At 41.9% G+C, this 21,742-nt stretch overlaps 1 protein-coding gene across 1 annotated transcript in view; it reads right to left on the reverse strand.

Moving 5' to 3' along the window:
* Nucleotides 1-338: 338 nt before the first annotated feature.
* LOC142310199 (uncharacterized) overlaps nucleotides 339-21,742 on the reverse strand; it is a 140,525-nt gene continuing 119,121 nt past the window's right edge. Inside the window, exons 20-21 of the mRNA XM_075347688.1 lie at nucleotides 20,432-20,522; nucleotides 339-8,146 (exon numbers count right to left, since the gene is read on the reverse strand). Of these exons, the coding sequence (XP_075203803.1) occupies nucleotides 8,072-8,146; nucleotides 20,432-20,522 (166 nt within the window). The 3' untranslated portion in view covers nucleotides 339-8,071. The remainder of the gene's footprint in view (nucleotides 8,147-20,431; nucleotides 20,523-21,742) is intronic.

The raw sequence follows: 21,742 nt of genomic DNA on the forward strand, positions 1-21,742 counted from the left end.
TGATGTTGGCACCATTATGTTTGTATGGTGATTTCAGGGTGATGTGACATTCTCGTTTTCCACCACATATGTTTCGAATTCAACCCTAAAAGTTGGTCCCATCTGACCAGGGTAGTTTCTTCCACATGTTGGGTGTGTCACCTACATACTGTACTAGTTTTAACTTATTTGATTCTCATGTTTGAGCCGATTTTTGAATGCAGCAGATTACCTCATTTACCTATTTGGAGTACTTATGTCACAAGGAAACCCATTCTGCATCCCAATTTATTCTCCACCAGTGACCACAAAGACTATCCAAATATAATTAAGTGTTAGAATAAAACACAACAAATACATTATAGAAGAGTAATGTTTATTTTGAGTACAAAACAGGTTTCAAATGTTAAATTAGAACATAAAGAAATTAACATGCAGTCACTGTAGAAATAAGAATTACATTTCAGTATACCTATAAATAAGTTCTGCTAGATTTGAGTACAAAAGCTAAATATTAGCATCATTGAAAACTTATGTTTATCACATCATCCAAACCTAAATCAGAAAGATTAATTTACTAAAAATAAAAGATGTAAATACTTAGGTGCCAATTTAACTAAAATTGGCACTGTACACACCATTTTAAATGAAGGAGGATGGAAGAGTAAGCAGGGCTGTGGAGTCGGAGTTGTCGAGTCGGCGTCCATTTAGGTACGTATAAAATGGACAGACTTCAACTTCTAAAATATATAATAAATTTGGAACAGCGGTTCAGTGCAGTATATGATGAATATATTTTCATAAGAATTTGGGAAAGGTATGAAATGTCCTATAAAGAATTGTTCTATTCCTGATCAAATCTGTGCTGCACTTCAGCTACATGATATAAGTAGTGATGTCACCATTTTAATACAGTAAATTTATCACAAACATGATTCCTGTACAGTTGAAACCAGAAGTTTCCATCCAGTCTCTATAAAGACACATCTGCAGGTTTTTCCTCACTATCTGACATTAAATCAGAATAAACCTTTCCCATTTTAGGTCAATTAAAAAACAAACTTATTTGTTTCCCACATGCCAGAATAATGAGAGAGAGAGAATGTTTAAAGGTATTTTTATTATTTTTTGCATAGTCAAAACGTTACATACATTAAGTGTACTATCCCCTTAAACAATATTGGACAGCCCATATGATGATGTTATGAGTTTCAAAGCTTTTGATAGGTTTATTGGCAACATCTGAGTTAATTAGAGGCACACCTGTGGATGTATTTTAATGCACAACTTTGGTGCAAGCAAGCACAAACAAGATGGGAATGTCCAGCAATCATACCACTCAGGAAGGATACGGGTTCTGTGTACCAGAGATGAACATGCTTTGGTCAGACATGTGCATATCAACCCTTCCATTTGAAGGAAAAAGGTAGACGCTACGAAGCCTACATACACCATCCCAACTGTGAAAAACTGGGGGGCGGAAGCATCATGTTGTGGGGTTGTTTTACTGCAGGAGGGACTGGCACACTTCACAAAACAGATGGCATCATGATGAAAGAAGATTATGTGGCAATACTGAAGCAACAACTTAGCCAGGAACTTAAAGCTTGGACGGAAATGGGTCTTGCAAATGGACAATGACCCAAAGCATACTGCCAAACTGGTTACAAAGTGGCTTAAGGAGAACAAAGTCAATGATTTGGAATGCCCATCAAAAAGCCCTGATCTCAATTCTATTGAAAATTTATGGGCAAAACTGAAAAGGCAGGTGCGAGCAAGAACCTACAAACATGGCTCAGTTACACCAGTTCTTTCAGAAGGAATGGGCCCAAATTCCACCAACTATTATGAAAAGATTGTGGCAGGAGAGCCAAGATGTTTCACTCAAGTCATACAGTGTAAGGGCAATGCTACCAAATACTAATGGAATGGATGGAAACTTTTGAATTTGCAGAAAGTAATAAAAATTACAAAATATTTTCTTTCATTATTTTGGCATTTGGCAAATATAAATAATTTTGGTTCCTAATTGACATAAAATGGGAAAGGTTTATTCTGTTTTCATGTCAGATAGTGACAAAAACCTACATATGTGTCTTTATAGAGAGTGAATGGAAATTAAGGATTTACAATTTATGAAGGAGTCAGAGTTGTGGAGTCGGAAACAGGGAAATTGAGGAGTCGGAGTTGGATGTTTGGCTTACAGACTCCACAGCCCTGAGAGTAAGAGATGCCCGATACATTAAAAGGCACATGCCATTTAATGAATAGTACACATTTTACATATGGTGTGCGCCTCGAGAGAAATGTTACTGCAGCCAGGGACTGGAGTAACATTTCTGGCATAAGTTACGCCAGAAATGATCAGGAATTAGACAGGCAGGATTGCCACGACCCAGTCTAACCCAAGCTCCGCCCACTTGTCAGAACTTGTATGAAAAGACCAAAAGTCACAACATTTTTTTAAACAACCCCATGTTGCAATTAAAGGTATTTTACAATAGAGTTCTGGCATAAAACACCTTCATGATTTGGAGGCTCAATACATACAATATGGACAATTATACTGTATCACACATTTACCAGAAATATAGGACAATCTCATATAAATTACTGTGTCCCTTCAACCCTATTAACCCACTCAATTTGACATTCGACAAGGAAGGATGCTCAGGAGTCACATAGTGGCATATGCAGCTATATCGGCAAATGTGCAGGAACGTCAAACATGATGTTAGATCAGGTGTAAAAAAAAATAACTGGAGACAATTAAAGGGGTATGTGCACTTCTTATATTGATGATCAACCCTTGGGATAGATTATCTATATAAAAGATCGAAAGGGGTCCGACACGACTCCCCCCCTTAATCCGCTATTATCAGGTGGACAGATGTAAACAGTGTGGAATGGTACAGCACAGCTTTGTGCACTGTAGCGGCTGCTGCCACATACAGCAGATCAACCACTATTCTCTTCAAGAGAATTTTATTATCAACACCGGACAGCCACCACACACTGTTTATAGTACCAAAGATGGGTCATTAATATAAAAAGTAGCAGACAACCCCTTACATATGGATTGCGAGTTTATGTATAGCTGTATTGTGTAAACCTAACATTTTATGAACTGAATAGGTCTGTGTATATAAAGTGTCCCTATAGACACAACCATTTACAAATTTCCTAACTAAACCTTTCTAATTAGATAAAACTAACTGTTGATTTATTATTTTAGTTTGATAGTTTTATACAAATAAACATTGCAACTAATGAACTTTTGATAAATCCAACACCATATTCTCTAAAGTTTAGAGTTGAGCAATGAGAATTACAGAACCCTGTTCCAGTGGTCATTTCGGTATTTGTGCGACAATGTTGTCACGGGTCACGCAGGGCCCATTAATCAGAAAAGGTGCAGGAGTGCTGGCAGGTAATAGGAGGTTTATGTGGCTCTGGTCTGGCAGCTTGGACTACTGATGAGCGGGACCAGGATTCTCCAAATATTTTTGCTTAACTTGAAGTAAAGGCCGGTATCACGTGTTCGATATTCATGGATAATGTACGGAGCAGCTGTGGATTTCCAAACCCAAGCTCAGATGCCTGCTGAATCACTGACCCTTACCCAATGCACACAACAGAGGCTGAAAAGTACTTTCTACAGAACAGGGAGTATCAGACTTTTCTGCAAAGTATGTTAACACTGAAAAAATAGAACAATTCTTTTTATATAGATATTGATAGGCAACACTTTAAAGTATATAGACCTCTCTGTGGGTAATTTAATAAATTAAATACATGCTTTTTTTATTAAAAATAATTTTTGCAATAGGATTTCATTAAATATTTTTGATTACCTTCTATAACAGCTATGTCTCACAGAACATAAAAGATTGAGTTAAGAGTCACATGTCAGGGATCTTGTTCTGATGTCAGTCTCAAATTCTTATCTTCCCTTCTCTTGAACTCTCAGAAGCTGCTGTATAACCACATCAAAGATCAGCTCAACTTTAGGCCTCTTTTACACGTCCATGAAAATCACGCACGTTTTTCACGGACGTGTCAAAGGTGCGTATTGCCCTCGGTGAGCCGTGTATATAGCACACGTGTGTTCTCCATGTGTTATCTGTGATAACATATGGAAAACGGGAACTTTCTACTCACCAATCCCTGGCGTCGCTGTCCGTGGTGCTGATCTTTGGTCTCCGGTCCTGCCGACTCCCCGCTGCTGCTGCTGCTTCTGGCCGCAGTGAAGTGAATATTCAATTAGCATAATGAGCGGCGGTCGGCAGCAAGTGACAGCAGCGGCAGAGACAGGAGGGCTGGAGAAGGTGAGTAAAGTTTGGTTTTTTTTTTTCTCACAGACACATGTCTTCTCTCCGGTGCGTGTCACACGGAATATATCCGTGTGGTCTGTGTGTGTTACGTGTGACCCATTTGTGTTCCGTGTGACACCCATGATGCTGGAGAGAAAACGGACATGTCGGCGTGAGAAACACATGGACACACGTAAGTACGGAACGGACACACGTTCCATTTGCAAATACTTACGTGTGTCCAAAACCATAGGAATACCTAGGTCTACGTGTGTACGTGTCTCCGGTACGTGAGAAAACTGCCAAACACGTACCGGAGGCACGTACGTGTGAAAGAGGCCTTAATGAGGGGACAATCAAATTAAAAGAGAGAAGCAAAGATAACAAACCATGCCGTCAGAACAAGCTCACCTCTTCTTGGTGTTGGCCGAGCTAATGATATTAAAGAACTATAGGTTCTCAATATCAGATCTGTGAGAGTCCAAAAAATGGCATCCCCACCCACTGATCAGTTATTCGGTCCAACATCTTCTGGATGTAAACAGTGAACGGAGCCATACAGGATCGCTCTATACACTGTGTAGTGGTTACTGCCAAAAACTGCAGATCGGCTCCAATTCTTTTGAATGCTGTGAAAGGCAAACAATCTACAATTGTTAATGAACATATAGAAAAGAGTATACCATATTTTTTGTCTTATAAGACGCACCCCAAAATTACAAGAAAAAAAAAGGTAAAAAGATGGGGTCCGTCTTACAATCCGGTGGTGATTTAGTGGGAGCGTGCAGCAGCGGTGGTGGAGAGGAGGCACAGCAGGCAGGAGCGGAGGTGGAGTAGGGCGATGCTGTGGACAGTGCGGTGGGTGTCCCAGATGTTCGCTGCGGGTGCAGTGAGGCAGGTAATTACTAGAAACTGTCGGAAGTGAGGTAATGGAGCTCTCAGCTCAAGATCTCATCTGCACATGTGCCATCTCCGGATGCCATTTTCCTTAAGTCCACTGCTGGGAGAGAATGGGCTGAAGGCGGGGCGTGCGCAGATGAGATCTTGAGCCGAAAGCTCCATCTGCACACACGCCAACTCCAGGCGCCATTATTTGAAGTCTGCACCATCGACAGTTTCAGGATGGCGCGCACAGCACAGCACAGCACTGTACAGCGCCCGCAGCCCCAGTGCAGCACAGCACAGTGCCCGCAGCCCCAGGACAGCGTCCGCAGCCTGGAGCCCAAGCACAGCACCCGCAGCCCCAGCATAGCACAGCACCCTCAGCCCACAGCCCCAGCACAGCGACAGTAGCATTGCTCCTGTGACCCCTCTCCACCACCCCCGGTAAGCAACATTTGGAATATAAGACATACCGCTCATTTTCCTCCCACATTTTTGTGAGGAAAACTATGTTTTATAATCTGAAAAATATGGTAAATATGCAAAAACAGCATTTAGTTAATATAAATTGCCCACAGAGTTCAAATTAAACAATGGGACCAAAAGCCTTTGGTCCTGCAGTTTTATTCTTTAGAACACACTATCCATCAGAGCCAGAGAGGCTATATTCTTAAAATATTTTCAACAACTCCTCTACTATTAGACTTGGCTTTAGATAAAACGGAAGACAGTGCAAGATAAAGGTGCTTAAATCTATAACATCATTTTCCATTAGTTACATGATTACTACAAGTTTCCTCTATTAAACAGCAAAATATTGGACACATTTCTGCTTTCATCTTCTGTTAATTCAAGTAACAAGCCACATTACCAGTTTTGCTAATATGGTAAGTACCATTATATACAAATTGACATGATATCTAAATTGGTTCCTCGAAAATATTTCAATAGATTTGATATCCAGTAGCCAACAAAATCTAGATATTCTGTAGATCACATACAGCTCTAATCAAAATGGAGCCATGGATTCTGATGTATTTATGATGGATGAAGAATCATTTTAAATCCATTTTATAAATAGCTCCTAGAGTTTGAACTAAAATAGTGCAGGAGACAACACTGCTCTATTGACGAAAAAGAACCATGAAACAGTGTAAACAGCCTACTTATGTCAAGAAATGGCACAAAGAAAAATTTAAAGTGTACATAAAGAACAACAAGTTCTACCAAATTCTTCACATCATATAGAAAAGTATAACATACAACATATATTTGACTAGTAGTATACACTACTCACCAAACGTTAGGGATATTTGGCTTTTGGGTGAAATTTCAGGATGATCCTAAAATGCCCTCTAACCTTAGAGTGAACTTAATGTGACCCTCTCTAATCTTTTGGACGCACATGTCCAACTGTTCAATGTTTCAGTACTTTTTGCCCAACTTGCTGTTCTCTAACAAGGAGCTTAATGGCAAAATTAACATCGAATGTTTGATCCATGAATCGCCCAATATATTTCGGGTTTCAATTAGAAATGGTATTTAAACAGTGCTCCTCATCATGCTGTTCACATTCTATCATGAGACCAAGATGACACCTAATAATTGATCAACAGTACCGCGCCATTGTGAAGCTTCAAGCAGAATGTTCACAAACGGAAGTGTCATTGAGCTTAGAGTGTAACAGAGTATCATCAGCAGGTGAGAACAGGGATATAGAGAGACTGGAAGAGTCACAGAAAGGCATAGAAGTGGAGATCTGGAGGCCACATCCCACACTGATGACTGCTTCATTGTTAACAATGCCCTTTTGGATCAAGATGATGAATGCCACACAACTCAGGCACATTTAAGGGAAAAAAAAACGCACCCAAGTGTCCCGTTAAGCCATTCGAAATTGAATACATCAGCATGATCTGCGTGCCTGATCACACCACCAGGCATCATTATCTTGCATTGGCCAGGAAGCATCTACGCTGGACGAGAGACCAGTGGGTCTCAGTACTGTGCACCGATAAAAGTTGCTGAGCAGAAATTTTCGCCACAAATAATGCTTGAGATGTCAATGAAAGCTCTATGCATCAGCCACTGATGTCACCATATGAGCCTTTAGTGGTCATGATGTTACAGTGTGGGCAAGTGTGTCTAGTGAATACAGAACTGCCCTACACTTTGTGAATGGTATGGTGAGAAGCCCCTACTACTTGAATAGAATCATTAATCCAGTCATTATGCCTCTGGATGGACAACACAGGGCTAATTTCATCATCATGGATGACAATGCTCCAGCTCATTGAGGCTGCATCATAAGGGAACGGCTGCTGGAGACTTGGGAACCTCAAATAGAGTTGCCTGCACTTTCTCCAGACCTGAATTACATAAAACATCTATGGATCAGCTGAGTCACCGTGCAGAGGCTGTAACTCTGTACCCCAGACTCTCAATGACCTGAAGGCCACCCTTCAAGAAGAGTGGGATGCCATGCCTCAGCAGACAGTAACTTGTCTTCTGAATAGCATGAGAAATCATTGTCAACCTGTAATTGATGCTTAAGGCCACATGACCAATTTTTGAGACAGCAACATTTTTTTGGGGTGGTATACTCACCACTGTTGCTGACTTTTGTTTCAATAAATTGTTTGAGATGAGGAAATCACCATTGCATGCTTCTACTTAAATGCCCTACTTGCATGATAAAATATAGAGCAAACTTTTTACATTTTTCCATACATTTCAACCTAAAAAGGTAAATATCCCTAATGTTTTTTTGAGTAATGTACATAATTCTTCTTGTGCATTAACCTGTTGATATGTTCCTCCAATATACTGATGTTTCCATTTACTAGGTTAAAATTCAGGTAAACATTTTGGCACATGGTGATTTCAATTCCATCAGTCTAATCGATCAAGGATTTTAAATCAGGGACATTTTTTATCTCAAGATCAAGTAACATCTGTCCAAATGCTTTACCCTAGAGAAATAAACAAAAAATGAATGTAAAAAGTCAAACATTTATAAGGTAATACACACATGTATATGGAACTTAGCATGATTAACTGATACTTATCGGTGACAAGTCTCTCACTTATAGGAATACACATTCCTGGAAAGCAGTATGCTGCTAGATACAGTGCCTTGTGAAAGTATTTGGCCACCTTTCAACCTTTTCCCACATTTCAAGCTTCAAACAAAGATAAAAATGTTAATGTTATGGTGAAGAATCAACAAGTGGCACACAATTGTGAAGTTGAGCAATATTTATTCCTTATTTTTAATTTTTGTAAAAATTAAAAAACTGAAAATTGGGGCTTGGAATATTATTCGGCCCCTTTAAGTTAATACTTTGTAGCGCCACCTTTTGCTGCGATTAAAGCTGCAAGTCGCTTGGGGTATATCTCCATCAGTTTTGCACATTGAGAGACTGAAATTCTTGCCCATTCTTACTTTGCAAACAGCTTGAGCTGAGTGAGGTTGGATGGAGAGCATTTGTGAACAGCAGTTTTCAGCTCTATCCACAGATTCTCGATTGGATTCAGGTCTGGGCTTTGACTTGGCCATTCTAACACCTGGATACGTTTATTTGTGAATCATTCCATTGTAGATTTTGCTTTATGTTTTGGATCATTGTTTTGTTGAAAGACAAATCTCCGTCCCAGTCTCAGGTTTTTTGCAGACTTCAAAAGGTTTTCTTCAAGAATGGTCCTGAATTTAACTCCATCCATCTTCCCATCAATTTTAACCATCTTCCCTGTCCCTGCTGAAGCAAAGCAGGCCCAAACCACAATGCTGCCACCACCATGTTTGACAGTGGGGATGGTGTGTTCAGGGTGATGAAATATGTTACTTTTATGCCAAACATATCGTTTGGCATTGTGCCCAAAAAGTTCGACTTTGGTTTCATCAGACCGGAGTACCTTCTTTCACATGTTTGGTGTGTCTCCCAGGTGGCTTGTGGCAAACTGTAAACAACCCTTTTTATGGATATCTTTCAGAAATAGCCTTCTTCTTGCCACTCTTCCATAAAGGCCAGATTTGTGCAGTGAACGGGTGATTGTTGTCCTATGGACAGACTCTCCCACCTCAGCTGTAGATCTCTGTAGTTCATCGAGAAAGATCATGGGCCTCTTGGCTACATCTCTGATTAGTCTTCTCCTTGTTTAAGATTACATTTTTGAGGGACGGCCGGGTCTTGATAGATTTGCAGTGGTATGATACTCCTTCCTTTTCAATATGATCGCTTGCACAGTGCTTCTTGGGATGTTTAAAGTTTTGGAAATCTTTTTGCAACCAAATCTGGCTTTAAACTTCTCCACAACAGTATTACGGACCTGCCTGTTGTGTTCCTTGGTCTTCATGATGCTCTCTGTGCTTTTAAACAGAACACTGAGACTATCACAGAGCAGGTGCATTTATACGGAGACTAGATAACACACAAGTGGCTTATATTTATCATCATCAGTCATTTAGGACAACATTGGATCATTCAGAGATCCTCAATGAACTTCTGGAGTGAGTTTGCTGCACTGAAAGTAAAGGGGACGAATAATATTGCACGCCTTACTTTTCAGTTTTTTATTTTTTACAAAAATTTAAAATAAGCAATAAATATCGTTCACCTTCACAATTGTGTCCCACTTGTTGATTCTTCACCATAAAATTTTAAATTTTTTATCTTTATGTTTGAAGCCTGAAATGTGGGAAAAGGTAGAAAAATTCAAGGGGGCCGAATACTTTCGCAAGGCACTGTAAAGGTGGCTTTACACACTGCAACATCGCAAATGACATCGCTGTAACGTCACCGGTTTTGTGACGTAATAGCGACCTCCCCAGCGACATTGCAGTGTGTGAAACACATCAGCGACCTGGCCCCTGCTGTGAAGTTGCTGATCGCTACAAATCGTTCAGGACCATTCTTTGGTCCTTTGTTTCCCGCTGTGCAGCATGATCGCTAGAAAGTCTGTGTGTAAAGGGGACTTTACAGCGACTTCGTTAGCGACTTCCCTTTCAAAAAGCTTCTTCATGCCGCAGCTCTGTCTGCGTGCCGTGTACTGATTAGCGGTCACTGGTGAAGGATTCACCGGTGACCGCTATTCCCCTGAGTGACTGAAGTGTCCCCCCTGCTCTCATACTCACCGATCCCCGGCGCTGCACGACGTTCACATTGCTCTGGCGGCTTTTTCTAATTTGAAAAAGCCGGCCGCTCATTACACAATCTCGTATTCCCTGCTTTCCCCGCCCACCGGCGCCTATGATTGGTTGCAGTGAGACACGCACCCACGCTGAGTGACAGGTGTCTCACTGCACCCAATCACAGCAGCCGGTGGGCATGTCACTATGGAGTATAGAAATAAATAAATAAATAATTTAAAAAAACGGCGTGCGGTTCCCCCCAAATTTAATACCAGCCAGATAAAGCCATACGGCTGAAGGCTGGTATTCTCAGGATGGGGAGCTCCACGTTATGGGGAGCCCCCCAGCCTAACAATATCAGTCAGCAGCCGCATACATTAGATGTGACTGTTCTGGGACAGTACCCGGCTCTTCCCGATTTGCCCTGGTGCGTTGGCAAATCGGGCTAATAAGGAGTTATTGGCAGCCCATAGCTGCCAATAAATCCTAGATTAAACATGTCAGGCGTCTCCCCGAGATACCTTCCATGATTAATCTGTAAATTACAGTAAATAAACACACACACCTGAAAAATCCTTTATTAGAAATAAAAAACACAAACACATTCCCTGGTTCACCAATTTAATCAGCCCCAAAAAGCCCTCCATGTCCGGCGGAATCCAGGATGGTCCAGCGTCGCTTCCAGCTCTGCTGCATGAAGGTGACAGGAGCTGCAGAAGACACAGCCGCTCCTGTCAACTCCACGCAGCAACTGAGGTGAGAAGCGCGATCAGCTGAGCTGTCACTGAGGTTACCTGGATCCAGTGGTGGATGCAGCGGTGGCCACGAGTAACCTCAGTGACAGCTCAGCTGATCGCGCTATTCCCTTCGCTGCGTGGAGCTGACAGGAGCGGCGGTGAGTAGCGCGATCAGCTGAGCTGTCACTGAGGTTACCCGCGGCCACCGCTGCATCCACCGCTGGTTCAAGGTAACCTCATTGACAGCTCAGCCGATCACGTGGCTCTCTTCATTTGCTGCGTGGAGGTGACAGGAGCGGCGGTGTCTTCTGCTGCTCCTGTCACCTTCATGCAGCAGAGCTGGAAGCGACGCTGGACCATCCTGGATTCCGCTGGACATGGAGGGCTTTTTGGGGCTGATTAAAGTGGTGGACCAGGGAATGTGTTTGTGTTTTTTATTTCTAATAAAGGATTTTTCAGGTGTGTGTGTTTATTTACTGTAATTTACAGATTAATCATGGAAGGTATCTCGGGGAGATTTCTGACATGATTAATCTAGGATTTAGTGGCAGCTATGGGCTTCCAATAACTCCTTATTACCCCGATTTGCCAACGCACCAGGGCAAATCGGGAAGAACCGGGTTCAGTCCCAGAACTGTCGCATCTAATGTATGCGGCCATTCTGGGCGGCTGCTGACTGATATTGTTAGGCTGGGGGGCTCCCCATAACGTGGAGCTCCCCATCCTGAGAATACCAGCCTTCAGCCGTATGGCTTTATCTGGCTGGTATTAAATTTGGGGGGAACCGCACGCCGTTTTTTTAATTATTTATTTATTTCTATACTCCATAGTGACATGCCCACCGGCTGCTGTGATTGGGTGCAGTGAGACACCTGTCACTCAGCGTGGGGGCGTGTCTCACTGCAACCAATCATAGGCGCCGGTGGGCGGGGAAAGCAGGGAATACGAGATTGTGTAATGAGCGCCCGCCTTTTTCAAGTTAGAAAAAGCCGCCAGAGCAATGTGAACGCCGTGCAGCGCCGGTGATCGGTGAGTATAAGAGCAGGGGGGACACTTCAGTCACTCGGGGGATTAGCAGTCACCGGTGAATCCTTCACCGGTGACCGCTAATCAGTACACGGCACACAGACAGAGCCGCGGCATGAAGCAGCTTTTTGAAAGGGAAGTCGCTAATGAAGTCGCTGGCCTTACAACGTCCCCAATGACTAGCTAGGTCGTTCTGCAGGTCCGGATCGCTGTTGCGTCGTTGGCCAGGTCTGCCTGTTTGACAGCTCACCAGAGACTTTGAAGCGATCCCGGCCAGGTTGGGATCGCTGGTGGGATCGCTAGAAAGTCTCAGTGTGTAAAGGGGCCTTAAGACCAAGATCTGACCCTTCGTTAGATACAGAGTAGATAACATTTTTCTTGGTTAAATAAAGAATCTTGTGGGGGTCTGTTTCTTTTTTTGGAGTCCACCAGTTGTTCTAGGGAGTACACTTATTGGCTAACAGATTCTCATTGGTGAAAAAGATCTGAAAAAAAAGATCTACAGAAGAAAGCTGTCTTTTTATTGGAGATAAGTCAATATTGGCCCTTTAATAGGTCTTGCAACATAACTAAGTACATAAACCAAATCAGAGAACCCTGCAAAAGAAAAAATATTAAATCTCAGCTGATTTGGGATTTGTAACCCTTTGGATGGATGGGTGAGAGGCCTTTGATGTGGGTCTAGAGGAAGACTGCACATATTAAAAGCACCAGAAATGATCATTAATATACTTCAATAGAGACATGTTTTCTTTCTGTTAAACGATCAATGAGCACAGCCTTCTCTACCTTATAAAAAGGTTACCTAGCCCTGTATTCAAGGTTAGCTACATACAGTACCTGATGGACCATAAATACAGCACTACAATACATAATACAACTGTGATGCCGAGCACTTAGGTGTAATGAGACGCTAGACCACTAGAAATCGCAAGATACCCTAGTGGAGGAGATCTGCGGGGAAGTCAAACTAGCCAGGGGTCAAGAGCCGGGGAATAATGTCAGTAGAGCCTGCTTTACACGCTGCAATTAATCGTGCGATCGCATTTGCGATCGCACCCGCCCCCATCGTTTCTGCGACACGGGCAATTTGTTGCCCGTGTCGCACAATGTTTTAACCCCCCGTCACACGTACTTACCTTCCAAACGACCTGTGGGCGGAGAACATCCACTTCCTGAAGGGGGAGGGACGTTCGGCGTCACAGCGACGTCACACAGCGGCCAGCCAATAGAAGCGGAGGGGCAGAGATGAGCGGGAAGTAAACATCCTGCCCACCTCCTTCCTTCCGCATTGCCGGTGGGACGCAGGTAAGCTGCAGTTCAGCGTTCCCGGGGTGTTACACAGAGCGACGTGTGCTGCCCCGGGAACGACGAACAACCGGCGCAGAGAAGGACGTGCGATATTTAGAAAATGAGACATGTGTCAACGAGCAACGATAAGGTGAGTATTTTTGCTCGTTAACAGACGCTCGTAGCTGTCACACGCTACGATATGTCAAACGGCAACAGATGAGAGTCACTTACGACGTGACCCCGACGACATATCGTTTCATATATCATAGCATGTAAAGCCCGCTTAACAGAGGGAGAGAGTGAAGCCGAAGTCAGTGTGCGAGCCAAGAGCCAGAAAACCAGGAAGTCACGTAAAGTATCAGGGAGAGAGAAGAGTTGGGGTCAGAATACAAAACGAGGTCGGTAGCCAAGAGGACAAGTCAGGTACATGGGAGAGAGCGGAGTAGCTTGGGCTCCGGAACAAGCCAAAGGTCAGGGAGGAAGGGAGTCAAAACAGAGTAGGGGAGGAGACGGGGTATGAGGAACAAGGAAGCGGGACAAGATCAGGTCAGTCACTTACAGGAACCAGAGACGTGCTCTGCAAAAAAGCAAAAAAAGGAACTATCACTGGTAGTGTTCCAGGTGGATTGGCTTCCGGATGAAGCTTCAAAGAACAGACCCCTCCCACACCACACAGCACTTAGACCGGGAACAACGAATTCACTGGAGGAACATATGAGGCCCAGTATAGTCTCTGCAGGAGAGCAGAGCACCACTCATCAGAATCATGACAACAACTATCCAGTAAGTATTTCTTCAGTGTGCTTAGAGGCAATACTTTTATTCGATTCACCAATTGTAACGGAAAAATAAGTTAAGAATGTACCTGATTTGTCAGCATCAATGATAGATACATTTAAAAAGGTGCTGATAAACTGAGCACTTACAATAAAGTGAATTTAAAGGGATTTTTCCCACGAACAAAGTTCATTTCAATTAGTAGATATTGGAATAATAATTATTTCCACAATTGGCTGTATTTACATTTTTTTTCTGTACAAGATAATGTGCTATATGTTTTCCAGCTATGGTCCAATCATATCACAGATCCTGGGCAGGGGAGGATGCAAGAGAGTATACAGATACCACAACATGGGATCACAGTTGATTCTTTTTGTGAGGTAAAGCATTTCCCTACCTGTTTTTAAAAAAATGTTTTACCGCAAAGAATGAATTATTTCCTACCCCATGCTGTAATGTCTGTATACTTTTTTACTTGCTCCCCGATCTAGGAGGTGTGGTATGATCAGACCATGTCGCTGTATGGTCAGACAGGGCCATTACCCAGTACACAGTAGGGACACATATATAAAATTATCTCAGCAAAGGAACATTTTTTTTTAAACTCATCCAATTGTGGAACTTATTATTATTCCAAAAACTATTTATTAAAATCAACTTGGTTAGAGGGAAAACTCCTTTAAAGTTTGAGATAGGACAAGCAGAAAATGTAGTTTATTTAAGAGAAGAATTAAACGGAATCTGTCACTGGGTTTTTGCTAACCCATCTGAGAACAGAGTGATGGCAGGGCAGAGACCCTGATTCTAGGTGTGTATCACTTACAGGGCTGTATGTTGCAGTTTTAATAAAATTTGTGTTTCATCTACCATAGATCTACCAGTTCTCTGAATGCTAAGCCCGCCCACACCACTGATTGTCAGCATGGTTGAACTACCTGGCAACAGGTTCACTAATCTTCAAGCAATAATCTCCTGCTGATAAGACAGTGACTACACTAAGCAGCTCAGTAAGTGATACATCGCTCGCTTAGTATCTCTGCCCCTGCATTATGCTGCCCTCAGATTAGGTGGCAAAAACCTGGGGACCGATTCACTTTAAAAAGAAAAGATCTGAAGATGTGTGCTAAAAGTAGGAAATCACACATCACTACCTTGTAAGAAACCGATATGAACAGTGTGTTTGTTAACACAACATGCACTACAGTAAAAATTGATTTCTTTGTAAAAATCAATTACTAGGGCATGTATATGGCATAGACATATGAAGGCCTCAATCTAGTGTATTCAGGCCGCCTGTTCATAAGCCAGGGGTCCTCAACCTGTCATTCGCGAGCCACATGTGGCTCGCCTGCTGCTGACATGTGGCTCACCGTCAGTCCCCGGAAATGTAGTTGTACTGCGTTGATTGGGGGCAGACTGGACACCTGATTCAGGGCCCCCAGCCTTTCAATCATAAACTTCAGCGATAGTACAAGTTCTGTACTATCACTGAAGCTTCCGCAGTTGCAGAATGACCTTTGGTGACCTCACCATCATGTGACTTACCTAAGGTCCTAATGCTTTACTGCGAGAGTCTAGAACTGCACATATGCGGTACAATAGGATAAAGAGTGGCACACTAGTCACAATGTATATGGGAATGATGAAAAGCAAAACTGCTATGGAAATACTAGACTGAAAAATACAATGAACTATATGAAAAAGTGGAAAAAACATGAAAAATGGAATATGTATAACTGCTATGAATAATAGAAATATAAGAGATGTTTAGCCATTGTATTGATCAATGCAAAAGAGCCCCAAAACCAACGCCAAGGTAATCTCTATTTTTGGGGTCCCTAACCTATGTGTAAACTCACCTGCAGTTAAAAAAAACTTGCTCTGTATTGGAAGCAAAGGACCAAGCTATACAGTCATATGAAAAAGTTTGGGCACCCCTATTAACGTTAACCTTTTTTCTTTATAACAATATGGGTTTTTGCAACAGCTATTTCAGTTTCATATATCTAATAACTGATGGACTGAGTAATATTTCTGGATTGAAATGAGGTTTATTGTACTAACAGAAAATGTGCAATCCGCATTTAAACAAAATTTGACCGGTGCAAAAGTATGGGCACCTCAACATAAAAGTGACATTAATATTTTGTAGATCCTCCTTTTGCAAAAATAACAGCCTCTAGTCGCTTCCTGTAGCTTTTAATGAGTTCCTGGACCCTGGATGAAGGTATATTTGACCATTCCAGTTTACAAAACAATTCCAGTTAAGTTAAGTTTGATGGTCGCCGAGCATGGACAGCACGCTTCAAATCATCCCACAGATTTTCAATGATATTCAGGTCTGGGGACTGGGATGGCCATTCCAAAACATTGTAATTGTTCCTCTGCATGAATGCCTGAGTAGATTTGGAGCGGTGTTTTGGATCATTGTCTTGCTGAAATATCCATCCCCTGCGTAACTTCAACTTCGTCACTGATTCTTGTACATTATTGTCAAGAATCTGCTGATACTGAGTTGAATCCATGCGACCCTCAACTTTAACAAGATTCCCGGTGCTGGCATTGGCCACACAGCCCCAAAGCATGATGGAACCTCCACCACATTTTACTGTGGGTAGCAAGTGCTTTTCTTGGAATGCCGTGTTTTTTTGCCTCCATGCATAACTCCTTTTTGTATGACCAAACAACTCAATCTTTGTTTCATCAGTCCACAGGACCTTCTTCCAAAATGTAACTGCCTTGTCCAAATGTGCTTTTGCATACCTCAGGTGACTGTTTGTGGCGTGCTTGCAGAAACGGCTTCTTTCGCATCACTCTCCCATACAGCTTGTCCTTGTGCAACGTGCGCTGTATTGTTGACCGATGCACATTGACACCATCTGCAGCAAGATGATGCTGCAGGTCTTTGGAGGTGGTCTGTGGATTGTCCTTGACTGTTCTCACCATTCTTCTTCTCTGCCTTTCTGATATTTTTCTTGGCCTGCCACTTCTGGGCTTAACAAGAACTGTACCTATGTTCTTCCATTTCCTTACTATGTTCCTCACAGTGGAAACTGACAGTTTAAATCTCTGAGACAACTTTTTGTATCCTTCTCCTGAACAACTATGTTGAATAATCTTTGTTTTCAGATCATTTGAGAGTTGTTTTGAGGAGCCCATGATGCCACTCTTCATAGGAGATTCAAATAGGAGAACAACTTGCAAGTGGCCACCTTAAATACCTTTTCTCATGATTGGATACACCTGCCTATGAAGTTCAAAGCTCAATGAGGTTACAAAACCAATTTAGTGCTTCAGTAAGTCAGTAAAAAGTAGTTAGGAGTTTTCCAATCAAGAAATTGATAAGGGTGGCCATACTTTTGCACCGGTCAAATTTTGTTTAAATGCGGATTGCACATTTTCTGTTAGTACAATAAACCTCATTTCAATCCAGAAATATTACTCAGTCCATCAGTTATTAGATATATGAAACTGAAATAGCTGTTGCAAAAACCCAATTTGTTATAAAGAAAAAAGGTTAACATTAATAGGGGTGCCCAAACGTTTTCATATGACTGTATATGTGAAGTGAGACAATGGCTGTGGGTGGGGCAGGGTTCTCAGACAAAAAGTGCATACTAACTAAAGAATGTATGTCTGGAACCTTGGCGTTGGTTTTGGGGCTCTTTTGCATTGATCAATACAATGGCTAAACATCTCTTATATTCCTATTATTCATAGCAGTTATGCATAGTTAATTTTTCATGTTTTTTCCACTTTTTCAGATAGTTCATTGTATTTTTCAGTCTACTATTCCCATAGCAGTTTTGCTTTTCATCATTCCCATATACATTGTGACTTGTGTGCAACTCTTTATACTATTGTATAGTTATGTTTTTTGAGTCTTGCAGCATGTTCACACCATTGGTGTTCCAGACGTACATTCTTTAGTTAGTATCCTCTTTTTGTCTGAGAACCCTGCCCCACCCACAGCCGTTTGTTTCACTTCACATATATAGCTTGGTCCTTTGCTTCCCATGCAGAGCAAGTTTTTTTAACTGCAGGTGAGGTTACACATAGGTTAGGGACCCCAAAAATAGAGATTACCTTGGCGCTGATTTTAGCGCTCTTTTGCATTGATCAATACGATGGCTAAACATCTCTCATGTTCCTATTATTCATAGCAGTTACGCATATTCCATTTTTAATGTTTTTTCAGATAGTTCATTGTATTTTTCAGGCTAGTATTCCAATAGCAGTTTTGCTTTTCATCATTCCCATATACATTTTGACTTGTGTGCAACTCTTTATCCTATTGTATAGTTATGTTTTTTGAGTCTTGCGCCATGTTCACACCATTGGTGTTCCAGACATATATTCCTTAGTTAGTATGCACATATGCAGTGTCAAGGATCTGGAGATCTGGAGACCCCGCCTCTATTCAAATGTCTTTCAGGTGAGCATACATTTGAACAGTGCAGCAACAGGACTGAGGCAGAGGAGCTCCTCAGCACCGCACAGCGACATACCGCCATCACCCGGGCTGCAGAAAAGCGCAGGAGAACACGCAGGCACAGGTAAGCGCTCCACAAGGAGCCGAAGAGGACAAGCAGGAAGGGGCATAACTATTGCAGTCACAGAGATCGCCACTGTGACCGGGCCCGGGCCTGCCCCAGCCCCTGATTCAGATGGATGTGTGTCTGAGGGCACGCATCGAGCTGAAATACATCACAGTACAGAGGCCCATCAGGTCCCTGCGCTGCGATGTGCTGGCTGCCGATTAAAGCCATGAATATTCATGGGGATGGGGAGCAGAGAATATGCTGACAGCTACTGGTGCTGTAAGTTGGCGCGCATCACACTGACGTCATGCGCTGCGCCGTTTACACGCTGGTCCGTTGCTGGCATGTCAGTGTCACAGAAAGACACCGGGGGAGCGCAGGGTATTTGAGTACAATCGTTTATCATTTTTTTTTACTGTGTGCTGGGTTCGTACTATATACCAGGAGGATGGGGGGGGGGGGCATATACCAGGAGGATGGGGACATGATGGAGCCTATATACCAGAAGGATGGGGGCATGATGGAGCCATATAAACCAGGATGGGGATATGATGGATCCTATATACCAGGAGGATGGGGACATGATGGGAGCCATATAAACTAGAATGGGGACATGATGGAGCCATACAAACCAGAATGGGGCCATGATGTGCCATATTTACCAGGATAGGACCATATAAACCAGGTTGGGGCCATATATACCAGAACAGGGCCATATATACCAGGCCATGTCTATGATCGGGGATATGATATGTCGTCTGGTCATAGTGTCGCGGTATTTCTCCCTTGTATGTGGTAATAGTCGGTTACTACGTGGTCTAATTATGGTATGGTGGTATTACTCTCTTGTATGTGGTTGTATTTGATCACTATGCGTTGGTAAAATTTTATCTGGTCATAGTATGGCGATATTTCTCCCTTGTATGTGCCTGTATTCAGTCACTATGTGGTGGTAATATATTGTATGGTCACGATGTGGCGGTATTTCTCCCTTGTATGTGGTATTATTGGTCTTGGTAGAGTGGATTGTGTTGTGTATGGAGGTCACTTTTTCTCTCTGATATCAATATGGGGAAGATTCTTTATTTCCAATTGTTGTTTCCTATTTTCTACTGCTAAATTGGCTTTGACTATGCCTTCACCTCTACAATGTGGCTCTCAACCAACTTTCAAAGTCAAATGTAATTCTCAAGGTAAAAAAGGTTGGGGACCCCTGATCTAAATGGTTATTGTTAGGGTAGAGTGTGTCACTAATTTTTGTGCTCCTTTTTTAATGAAAAAGACAATTACCAAAAAGAGGTTTTTATTAAAAAAAATAGAAAAGTATTTTATTAGTGTGATCATGTTGAGTGCTCATTCTTTTCAAACAGAAAATTATTAATATGCTGCTAATAAGGTTATAGATGACGCAGGTGGAGAATGAAGTAGAAATAGAAGAAAATCTTCTCTGCTTTATTCTGCCACACAGCACTCAAGACATTCCATTTATTTCTGTGTATGAGGATCCTGTTCTCAGAGCAGCTTATCAGGACATAAAAGAATTGAGTTTCTCAACTACTTCCAGCTTCGTTATGTCCTAAGACCGCTACCGCCCTCTTCAGCATAATTATATTATTGAAATATTAAACTGACAATATTGTATATTAACTCAATACTGACAGTACAGAGGTAATGTATCCTCTCTCATTTCTATGTGGAACTATACTACAATTAATAGGTGTCGCACATTTTAATATGAACTACAAATACCTGTGGGTCACTCCTCAACGAAGCAATGCCTCCTCCGCCCAATGCATTCTTCAAAACAAAATTTAATCCATTTATTCCTGGCAACTCATATCTGCAGAAAAAAAATAAAACATTGTCAAATGCAGGATGAACTCTAGCCATGCCTCTGAATAATTAATTCAGATGATTAAATATCATCTAAGTTTACAGACAAACCAATAAACTCCCAGAAGAAGCTACTGGCGAAACACTGCTCGGGAGAAAGCCTTCATTTGAATTACGTTTGCAAGTGGTTATAATATAAAACTACACATCAGAATCTGATGACATGTCTCCCAAATAATTCTATCCATCATCCATCTCTATAACCATCCATCCATCCACCCCTATGTCCATCCATCCATCTCTATATCTATACACACACACAAACATGTACATATATATACTGTATATACAGTCATGGCTGAAAGTGTTGGCACCCTTCAAATTATTCCAGAAAATGAAGTACTTCTTCAAGAAAAGTATTGCAATTATACATGTTTTATTATACACAAGTTTATATTCTTTGTGTATTGGAACACAAAAAAAAGACAAATTGGACATAATTTCACAGTTTACAACCAGTGACACTATAGTTAATCTCCCTGGATGTGGATTTCATATAAAAATTGATGAAAAGTTTAAGTGCAACAATCAAGTTACAAAGAAATTCAAGGTGTCAGCGTGAACAATCTGTCGACATTTGAATTAAATGAAACGCTATGGCATGACCCCACTGCTGACAGAGACATTAAAAGTTTGACTGCAGTTTTCCAAAATGTACCTGAGTTCGCCAAAATCCTCCTTGGAAAGTGTCTTGTGGACAGATGAGACCGAGATTGAGCTTTTTAGTAAAGCATGTCATTCTACTGTTTATCAAATATGGGGAGAATGACACCTACATAAAAAAGAGCACAGTAGCTACAGTAAATTATGGTGGAGGTTCAAAGAAATGTTTGGATTGTTTTGCAGCCTCTGGCACTGGGTGTCCTTGACTGTGCAAGGCATCATGAAATCTGAAGATTACCAAAGGATTTTGGGTAGCAATATAGTGCCCAGTGTCAGAAAGCTGGGATTGCATTCTAGGTCATGGGTCTTCCAGTAGGACAATGACCCCAAACATACTTCAAGAAGCACCCAGTAATGAATGGAAACAAAGCGCCGGAGAGTTCTGCAGTGGCCAGTATGGAGTCGGGATCTAAATCCCATTAAACACCTGTGGAGAGATAGTAAAATTACTGTTGGGAGAAGGCGCCTTCAAATATGAGAGACCTGGAGCAGTTTGCAAAAGAA

Source organism: Anomaloglossus baeobatrachus, chromosome 1, assembly GCF_048569485.1.
Source record: "Anomaloglossus baeobatrachus isolate aAnoBae1 chromosome 1, aAnoBae1.hap1, whole genome shotgun sequence".
In the NCBI taxonomy this organism is placed as follows: domain Eukaryota; kingdom Metazoa; phylum Chordata; class Amphibia; order Anura; family Aromobatidae; genus Anomaloglossus; species Anomaloglossus baeobatrachus.